The sequence below is a fragment of the Myotis lucifugus genome, unplaced genomic scaffold (genome assembly GCF_000147115.1).
Source record: "Myotis lucifugus unplaced genomic scaffold, Myoluc2.0 scaffold_1089, whole genome shotgun sequence".
NCBI lineage: Eukaryota > Metazoa > Chordata > Mammalia > Chiroptera > Vespertilionidae > Myotis > Myotis lucifugus.
This window is the reverse complement of record NW_005872137.1, coordinates 1-10,490: the sequence shown is the minus strand read 5'-3', so window position 1 is coordinate 10,490 and position 10,490 is coordinate 1. Positions and strand designations below refer to the sequence as shown.

The 10,490-nt window shown below is 58.4% G+C and overlaps 1 protein-coding gene across 1 annotated transcript in view; it reads right to left on the bottom strand.

The window, feature by feature from the left end:
• The window catches only part of NSMCE4A (NSE4 homolog A, SMC5-SMC6 complex component), a 23,973-nt gene extending 13,838 nt beyond the window's left edge, over positions 1 to 10,135 (bottom strand). The window contains 2 exon segments of the mRNA XM_006107284.2: positions 9,793 to 9,966; positions 10,124 to 10,135. Coding sequence (XP_006107346.2) covers positions 9,793 to 9,966; positions 10,124 to 10,135 — 186 coding nt within the window.
• Between the last annotated feature and the right edge of the window lie 355 nt (positions 10,136 to 10,490).

Genomic DNA, 10,490 nt, shown 5'->3' with positions numbered 1-10,490 from the left:
AAAAAAAAACAAAAAAGTCTCGTTCCATATAGAAAGGACGCGGGGCGAGGGCGGCCACTCGCCCGACGGCGCGGGAGTGACGCTATATCTAAAGAACCGACTCCAGCGCTCGAATATACATCAAGAAATTTCTATTGTGCAGGTCTACACAGGTCCTAGTATATTGCCCGTGGAAAGCCGAAAAGCAGAAAGGAAGGCCTCCGAAGAAAATTAAAAGATATCTGGAAAAGCGGCCTGCGGTACGACACTACCAACCGGCCTAAAAAATTACCTCTCAAACACGCCCCCGGGTGCAATAAAAGGCGCCTTCTCACCCCGAGGGGGGGATTTTTAATAAGCCCCTGTTAGGGGGGGGGGGGGCAATGGGGCGCGGTTCGGGGGGGGGATGGAGGTGGGGGGCCAGGACCAGGACAAGCACAGGAAACCCAGCTCACCCTGATGCGACCCTGGTCCGAGGCTCTGATCTGCAAGGAGCCCAGGGGGGCGGGCGGGGCGGTTTGTCCATCTCACCGCAGGAGGCCCGGCCCAGCCTGAAGTACTGGGAACCGCAGCTGCCCTCGGGTTCCCAGTCTTTGGTGAGAGCAGCAGGGAGCTGCCCTACAGACCAGCCAGGGGGCGAGCCTCTGAGCCCCTGGACAGTTCGGGGCCCTGGCCCGGGCCTCCCTCAGCGGAGAAGGTGTTCTCATCATCCTACCTGCTGCCCACGCGGGTGCGTGTTTCAGTCGTGGGCAGCGCCGTGGACGGCCGGAGCCACGGAGGAGAGCTGCCACCTGCCAGGGTGTCCCAGATGTTGGGGGGGGGTGCTGTTTGCCGTTGGCCAGGTGGGAGCCGCTGTGAGGAGGGAGCGCCCGGGTGTGTCACCTAAAGAGGGGAACCCGGTCCAGCCGCACTCAGGGGGGCGGTGCCAGAGAGTCAGAGAGAGATCAGACCCGGCCACACGTCTGAATACGGCGCGGGGATGGTGGGACCTGGGGTGGTCAGGGGTCTGGGACACGCGTGGAAGGTCCGGGTCCCCCAGAGCCGGCCGCCTGGGGGGGAGCTGCCTGGGAGGCTCACCAAACCCCACGATCCCTCTCGGGCTGTGCTCGCTCTGTGGGAAAGGACCAGAGGGGACGGTGGGGGGAGCTGGCGTGGTCGTGTCTACGGGGGCCCCCGTTTTCATGTCGAGGGGACGTGATTTTGTGGGTGACTCTGTGAGATTAAAAAACATGGGTCTGTATTGCCCTGGTCGGGCGGCTCAGTTGGTTGTGCTTCATCCCTTGACAGGGTTTGATTCCCTGTCAGGGCGCCTCCCTAGGTTGTGGGTTCGATCCCCGGCTGGGCCACGTCTGGGAGGCAACGGACGGATGTTTCTCTCGCTCGCTTTTCCTCTCTCTGAAATCAATAAAGACACACCCTCGAGTGAGGATTAAAACTAAAACAAAACAAAACAAGGTTCTGTGTCCACTGGCGGGCGGTCCCGCAGAGCCCAGGCCTGGACTGCGCTTCTGCGGCCGCTGGTCGCGGTTCACGCTGGGACCCGTCAGAGCGACTCCGCGTCTCCTGTTTCGTAGCAGAGCGATGAGCCACAGCCCTGGGTGCAGGTCAGTCACAAGATCGGCGCGTGCTCCGTTCCGGGAAGAGCGTTTGGCGACACTGCTGGCCCTGCCGGCGGGCAGCTCACCCCTGGCATTTGCTGGGTGTGCGTCCTCGCCGCCGGCACCGGCTCCCGCCCCAGCCTGTCCCTGCTGCTCACAAACGCCTCCTCCTCCGTCAGCGTGAAGGAAAGATTCTGGGGGACATGCTGGTCAGCAGTGGAGAGAGGGGGAGGAGCCAGCACCAGGTTCCAACCTTGGAGAAGCCCCGAGAGAGAGAGAGAGAGAGAGAGAGAGAGAGAGAGAGAGAGAGAAGAAACGCAGTGCCCAATGGCGTCGTTGGCTCCGGGGCTTCTTGTCAGACGGGCGGGTCCTAGAAGGAGGGGACCCGGGACGTTACCCCTGGGAGGGGTCCTCACACCTGGAAGCCAGGTAGCAGCGGCCAGACACACAGTCCTAGGAACCAAGCCGACACAGACCGGAGAGGAGGGCTGACCGAGGGCCCGGGAAGCAGCCCTTGGCCTCCGAGGCCCACGGGAGGCCTGGGACTCACACCTGAAGTTCAACAAGGAAATTTGGTTTGGAAAATGCAAATCAATCCAAAGCAGCTTAAGCCCTACCTGGTTTGGCTGCAGACTGAAGGGTCCCGGGTTCGATTCCAGCCAAGGGCACATGCCTGGGTTGCAGGCTCGACCCCCAGCAGGGAGTGTGCAGGAGGCAGCCGATCATTGATTCTCTCTCATCATTGATGTTTCTATCTCTCTCTCTCCCTCTCCCTTCCTCTCTGAAATCAATATATATATATATATATATATATATATATATATATATATATTTTTTTTTTTTTAAAAAAGCAGCTTAAATCACTGGCAGATCACACGACACATGCCCAGGAAGGCATGGCCTGATTCCCTTCCCAGCTTCCCCTGGGCCGGCAGGGGTGGGCTCGGGCACCGGAGTGGACCCCAATCACTAAAGAGGAGGACACTTTCTTTCTTTCCCCCACCCTCCCTCCTTTTCTTTTTAAATTCTTTATTATGAGCTTTTCAAGCACAAAGTGGAGAGACTGTCACAAGAGTCCTCGTCTGCCCATTACTGGGTTCAACAAGTATCTACACGCAGCCCATGGCCTTTCATTCATTCTCTGCTTTCCGTTCAGGTCTGCCCCTCCCCCACTTCCATATTGTTTTAAAGCAGGGGTTCTCAACCTTCCTCATGCCGCGGCCCTTTCATACAGTTCCTCATGTTGTGACCCCCAACCATAAAATTATTTTCGTTGCTGCTTCATAACTGTCATGTTGTTACTGTTACAAATCATCATGTGAATATCTGATATGCAGGATGTATTTTCATTGTGACAAATTGAACATAATTAAAGCATAGTGATTCATCACAAAAACGATATGTAATTATAGATGTGTTTTCCGATGGTCTAAGGCGACCCCTGTGAAAGGGTCGTTCGACCCCCAAAGGGGTCGCGACCCACAGGTTGAGAACCACTGTTTTAAAGCAAATCATCCCATCACTCAATCAGTAATAGCAGTGTATGCATCTCAAAAACATAAGGACTCTTTGTTTGTATGCGTATAATTATGATATTCTGACCACACCTAAAAAACACACAATAGTTCCTTAGTATGAAAGATTATCCTAGTGTTCAGATAGATCCCTGACTGTCTCACTTTTTCTGTTTTGTTCTTCCGGTCGCTTTATTTCAGTCAGGATCCCAACAGGAACCACAAGTTGCTTTGGGCTGATGTATCTCTTAAGGCACTTTTCCACCCTCCTCCCTCGGTTTCCATCTCTCTCCTGTGTTCTCCTTTATATAAACTAGTATCACCCAGAAATTTCCACCATTACAGCTCTCTTTTCCTGCAGGTTCTTTTTGTCATGGTTATAAGAGTAACCTTAAGTCCTTGTTTGCTAATTCAAATGTCTGGGTTATCTCTGTGTCTAGTTGTACCCACTGTTCTCCCTCTTCACATACCGGCTGTTTGCTGTGGTGTTTTGGATATTGTACTGATACATTGTAGACGCTGGATACTGTTGGGGTCCAACCCCAGCAGGTCCAGGGGTTCCCAAAGGTGTGTACGGAGGCAGTGTTCAGTTGATCAGCAGCCTAGCCAGGTTCTAGCCAGGTTCTGTCTTTATTTCTCCTGTTACATCTGTATTTATACCAGTTGATTTTAATCCTATCCATTCTATTCCAAAGGTTAGGGCATTTCTTATCTTCATTCCAAGGCGACTACTCTATTGTTCTGTTAAGCTACAAGGAAGTAACTGAAGGAGATTATCCTAAGTAAAGATTATGTAGCTTAAGAGTGATTGTTCGTAGTTAAAGTGATTAACTACCCGCCTGGTACTTAGTTAAGGAGTTTTGTTCCCTCCCTAACTCCAGGGGAAAATCCCCACCTGGGGAAACATCCTTTCTCGGAGAGGTGACCTTGGTTAAAACACATAGCGCTAAGAAGGGGAGCAAACAGATTAAGAACAGTATGCCATATACGCCAGGTCCCTTGAAACATATGCTGTGCAGATGTTTCTTCCCTGCAGTGACTGTGTCAAGCAGCAAAAAATGAGACCTATGTTTATTTTCTTTTTAATTACAGTTTACAGTCAATATTATTTTGTATTCGTTTCAATGTGATAGTTTTGTTGTTGTTAATCCTCACTCAAGGATATTTTTTCCCGTTGATTTTTAGAGAGAGTGGAAGGGAGGGAAGAAAAAGAGAGAGAGAGAGAGAGAGAGAGAGAGACATCAGGGTGAGAGAGACACAATTGGCTGCCTCCTGCGCGCACCCTGCCTGGGGCTGAGGATCGAACCTGCAACCCAGGTGGGTGCCCTTGACTGGGAATTGCACCCACAGGCCGACACTAACCACAGAGCAAAAAGCAGGCTGCGCCTCCCAGCAGGTCCCTCCCAGGCGAGGGCAGTTTGTTTTCAGTCGCTCAGGAACCCGATGACAGAGCTATAAGTAGCTCCGCTGGGTAAGGGGGGGCGGGGGAAGGGCAGGTGGAGGTCAGAGCCAGGAATCCAGTCGCAGCCAGTGCGGGAACAGCACGGGACCAGGTGGCTGGGTTCGTCCAGGCCCCGGAGGAGCAGGGTCAGGTGACTCTGAGCTCACCCTCGGAGAGCAAATGGCACCTGGACTCCTGCCAGGAGCCTCACCGCCCCGGGCTGACCAGGACCTGGCGGGCTGGAGGCTGCGTGGCCGAGGGCGGGGCCGCCACAGGACGGGCGGGTCTCGCCAGGCCTCACCGGGCCTCACCGGGCCTCACCTGGCCGGGCTGGTCTCGTCTGCAGGCCTCACCCCTCGGCTGGTCTTGGGCAGGACCCGTGCCCTCTCTGGGCTTCGGTTGTTTACCCATAAAGAGGAAGTACCCACCCAGAGCTCGGCTGCAGCGTTCGCCACAGGAGGGGCTGTCTGAGAGAAGGGGGTGGGGAGGGGGTGGGGGAAGGACCGATGGCTACGGAGGAGACTTGCCTGGGTGGTGACCACAACCCCCCGAACAGATGCTGGAACCTGCGATGTCATAGCCACTGTCACCCCCGTGCATTTAACACGTTTTTAAAATTCGCATTTGGACAACAGGGAGCAACCTCAGTGCTCGGCCCCTGAAACCAGCCCGGCTGATGGACGGACAGACAGTGTGGGACGAGGCCAGGCTGCCTGGCTGATCGAGGACAGGCTGCCCGCGCACCCGCTGAAAACAAAACCCCCCCAAACCACCGGCTTCTAGAATGAATTTAACGTTGTTGTTGTGAATCCTCACCCAGGATGTTTTCCCATTGATTTTAGAGAGAGTGGGAGACAGAGGAACAGAGAGAAACATCCAAGTGAGAGAAACACGTCGATGGGTTGCCTCCTGCAGGCGCCCCGACCGGGGCCCGGGCTGGGGAGGAGCCTGTAACTGATGTACGTACCCTTGACCGGAATCAAACCCGGGACCCTTTGGTCCGCAGGCCGACGCTCTACCCACTGAGCCACACCGGCCAGGGCAAGAATTTTACATTTTAATCTACAAGAAACACAGGACGGCGGGCAGGGAAGCCCTGTGGGTCCCGTCTTGTTTGGGGCGAGCCTCCCTGAGCCCACGAGGAGCCTAAGCCACGAGTCATTTGGGAGGAAGTGTGGTCTCCTGCCCCCGAGACTCACGGCCAATAAACGACACTCGTCAGCGCTGTATCTGGCCTCATCTCTCCGGCTCCACAGGAGTCAACACGCCACGGCCACGTGATTCCGACAAGAATGGCAAACCGAGCCCAGAGACGTGCAATCGCTCGCCAGTCACCCCGGGCGAGGGCGGGCGGGCGGGTGTCGGCGCTGCGGCCCTGGGTCTGGGGCGGAACCACAGCCCTGCATTGGGGGCTCCGGGGGGTCAGGCCCGTGAGCCCCCTCACAGGTGCCTCCCCGTTGTTGGGGGCACAGACGCCTGGCCAGTGGCCTGAGGCCCCGCTGGAGGAAGAAGCGCCCAGAGGGGAGCGTTGACCGGCCACGCACACGGGGGGCAGTGGTCAGTGGGGGAGGCTGATGTGGGGCCTCGTTGGAGTCCTGGAGGGGAGAGGCGGTCACGGCGCAGGAGTGTGGGCGCTGCGCTCTGGGCAGTGGGCACCCGGACCGGCCCCGCGCCCGGCAGCTCTGGTGATAAACAGCCCCGGCTCCCGGGGGCGGCAGGGAGAAGTCCCAGCATCCCCTGCTCTCCCCGGGAAGGCAGCCTCTCTGGTGGCCGGGACAGCAGTGACGGGATGGGTGTCGGCATGACAACCAGCATCCGGTGTGTGTGGGGGGGGGGGCAGGGTGGTCCAGGGCCCAGTGGCCCAGTCACAGGTGCTGCTCGGCTCCGGGATGACTCGGGGGGCGGGGGGCACGGAGGAATCGCATCAGAGTCCACCTCTCAACACCGACTCCCGGACATCACCCACCCTCAGGGTCCTGGGCGACTCCCGTCCGGCCGGCCCTCCTCCCCCCCTTCCACCTTGGGGCTCTCGCTGTGACTGCCCCCCTGGGCAGACCTGCCGGGACCTTGTCCCGCCCAGCTGGCTCATCCAAGATATTTCGCTTAAAAGACTGTCTTCTCTAGAAAAAGTCTCTTGTGATTGGGGGGGGCGGGGAGCACATGTCCCGTGTCCCACGCCTCCGCTCCGTCGTCGAGTAGAAACCCGGTGACAACACGCAAAGCCGCGGTCGCCCAGCTTCTTCACGCCGTCGGGGAGCCGTTTCCTCAAACAGCCTGTGCAGAACCTCAAGGCGTGAAAATCACACTCATTCAGAAATGGAGATGAAACGCACACAGCATTCAAGTCAACTCTCTTAATCAGACCAACGTGGCTCCGTGGTTGAGCGTCGACCTAGGAACCAGGAGGTCAGGGTTCATCGGGGCACAGGCCCGGGTTGCGGGCTCCATCCCCCGTGGGGGGCGAGCAGGAGGCAGCCGATCCGTGATTCTCTGTCATCATGGATGCTTCTCTCTCTCCCTTCCTCTCTGAAATCAATAAAAGTCTATGTATTTTTAAATTAACTATTTCAAAGCGAGCGATTCAGTGGCATTTAAAAAACTCACAGTGTTGTGCAGCCACCACCTGTCTGGTTCCAGAACCTGTCGTCCAGCTGAAATAAAAGCCTGAGCCCACCCCCAGCCCTTGGCAGCCGCCAACTCGCCCGGCCTCCTGCACGCACCCGTCCTGGGCTTCACAGGATGCGATCACACAACACGCAATCACACAACACGCGATCACACAGCACACAATCACACAACACACGATCACACAACACGCGGCCTGTGTGCGGCTCCCCTCTTCGCATGACGCCCTCGAGGTTCTCGAGTCGGAGCCCGTGTGGAGTCCGCTCCTTTTCCGGGCCGAGTCGTATTCCATCGTGTGGTTCGATCAGTTTGCTGACCCGCTCACCTGTGCAAATACACACACTTCCGCTCTGTGTGAACGGGAGTGGGCACCGGCCCCTCCACGCCCGGCTCCCCCTCCAGCCGCTCCGGACCGTCCGCAGCCACCAGGAGGCGCCGGCTTCTCCCCTGCAGGGGTCGCGGCCGGTGCGGGGTGTGGGCTCCGCACAAGCCTTCGCAGGGACAGAGCACAGCTGGCTGCGTGAGGCGAGAGCGGAGGTCGGCACGGAGAGCCCCGGGGGGAGTGGCTGGCCGAGGGCGGCTGCCCGTGGGTCCCACCGAGGGCGCTGGGCCTCCTCCCGCTGTGGCAGGTCCGACCGGCAGCAGCGGGCCAGCCGGCTGCTCTCATGACCTCACCTGGTGAAATTCGGCCTCGCCCGTCAGCGCACCCTGCCCCCCCCCCCCCAACACACACAGAGCAGGTGCCCGGCTGCGGGCGCCGCCCGTTTCCACACGTTTTCTCCGTCTTTCCCGTCGTTTACGTGGCTTTCCAGGTGCTCACAGAGCCGGGAGCACGTCTCTCCTTCCTCGACAGCAAGGCGTGTCCCTTCCTGACCGCCAGCTCCCACCGGGGCCTCCTGCGCCCTCGGGGCGGCCACCAGCGGGTGTGCGTGCGTGGCTGGCCTTTCCGAGGGGGAGCGGCCTGGGCGGGGAGCCCGGAGGCAGGCGGGGAGGCGGGCAGGTGTGTGCAATCGCAGCCCAGGTATGAGCACAGCTGGCGGCTGTGGGGGTGGAGACAGCCGTGCGCTCAGCTCAGCTCAGACCGCGCCCGCTCCTGCGAGGAGAGAGTCCCACTGCCGAGCGCAGGCTTTCCTGTCCCAGGCCTCCCCAGCGAACGAACGTGAGTAGCTGGCGGGGCTGACCTGCCCCTGGAACAGCGGGGAGGGGGGAGCGGGAGCGGGGCGTCCGGACCCGGCCGGCTGTTCTGAGACTCACACGGAGCAGACGTGGTTCTGCTGTTTTCTTAGTCTGCGGCCCCGTTTCTAAGAGCTGGTCCGGAGGTTCTGCTTTTCAGTGAGAAGAGTGAATTGAATTTGGTGAAGGAGGCAGAGTCTCAGGAACTGTTACCTTGAAGCCGTGGTGAAGTCCCAGCGGCTGGGTCCCAGCTGGTGGACAGGAAGTCACCCTGACGGCCGGGGGCAGTGATTGTCCCTCGTTCTTCCTGAGGAGCCTCCTTTTCCCGTGAACGTGGGACAGTAACCTGAAGGATGGGTTCTAATCGGGGACTGTTTCCCACGCTGTAGGTCAGCCTGTGATTGGCGGGGGGCGGGGGGGGTCCATCTTATACACAGCAAATGGCAGGAAGGGACTAAAGGGATTGTCTTTTGATTCAAGGGTTGGGAGTGAGAGAATTGACGTCACAATTTTCTCAGTTTGGGGGCATTTTATTTGTTTGTTTTTATTGATGTCAGAGAGGAAGGGAGAGGGAGAGAGATAGAAACATCCATGATGAGAGAGAATCATGGATCGGCTGCCTCCTGCACGCCCCACACTGGGGACGGAGCCCACAACCCGGGGATGGAACCATGACCTCCCGGTTCGTGGGTTGATGCTCAGTCACTGAGCCACGCCCGCCGGGCACTTTGGGGCATTTTAATTGGGCTCATTCAAGGTGCGTAGTGGGCCCGGCACAGCCAGATTCAATGAGCCTGAGGGGGCGGTGAAGGATGGAGGAGACGGACAAGAGAAGAAAGCTGGGGCTGGGTGGGACGCTGCCCTCTCTGATGGAGAGACAGCGCCACGGCCTGCGAGCCGAGTCTTTATTTTATAGCAGATTCCACGCGGCAAAGTAAGGGCGTGGTCACAACGTTCTCGCGGTTTCGAATCCACTCAATCACACGCACCTGATCGAGCTTTGTTTACTTGCTGCCCACATCACTCAGCCACGTGGGCCCACAGGTGCGGACCATAAGGTCAAGCTCACAACCTTAGCCTTTGGCTGTAACTGTGCTGGGACTTGCACGTGGCTTTGCCAGGAGAGGACCGTGCCCTCTCATTAGCCCCAGCTTGAACCTGTCCGAACGCTGTGGCCGCTCTCCACACGCAGTTGTATTTTCAGTGGCTGCTGCACAGGAGCCAGAGCTGTGGTCGCTGCTCAGGCAGCGGCGGGGGAAGCGGGCGGGGACAGGTGTGCGTGAGGACGGCAGGGAGCCCGGCGCCTGGCCAGCAGGAGACCTGGAGCGAGAAGGAACGAGACTGAGCTCCGTCCAGCGTCGGCCTCCCCAGAACCGGGCCTGGGCCGCCCGGCCTCCAGCGCTCGCCCTGGACAGACCCCGGCCTCCCCGGCGGAGGGTCTGGTGCGTGAGGCTCTCCGTGCCTGGGGGGCCCCCCGGAGCCGCTGCTCAGGCAGCAGGTGCCGGTTCTCTGAGGCTGCGGCAGCGCCCTCGCCGCCAGGACGGCCGATGCACAGGTCACCCCGGGGCCTCCTGTCCCGCCGCTCGCCCTGGGGCGGCTCCTTCCCGCCCGCCTCAGCGAGGACCCGCCCGGCCCCCTAGACACGGGAACTCGTGGTTAGAGGAAAAGCCGTAAAGGCCACGGCTGTTGAAGAGAAGTAGGGTTCTCGCCTCCTGATGTTGGATCTGAGCCCTGCGCTCTGGTTCCGCACGGCCACGGTTAGAAAGAGCGTGTCCCGCAGCCACGCTCCTCACATGCTCCGTCATGCCACGTGTATGTGTGTGTAGATAGACGTGTGTGTGTGTGTAGATGGACGTGTGTGTGTGTAGATGGACGTGTGTGTGTGTGTAGATGGACGTGTGTGTGTAGATGGACGTGTGTGTGTAGGTAGTCGTGTTTGTAGGTAGACGTGTGTGTGTAGATGGACGTGTTTGTGTAGATGGACGTGTATGTAGGTAGACGCGTGTGTGTAGATAGACGTGTGTGTGTAGATAGATGTGTGTGTGTAGATAGACGTGTGTGTAGGTAGACATGTATATGTAGATGGACGTGTGTGTAGGTAGACGTGTGTGTGTAGATAGACGTGTGTGTGTAGATAGACATGTGTGTGTGTAGATGGAC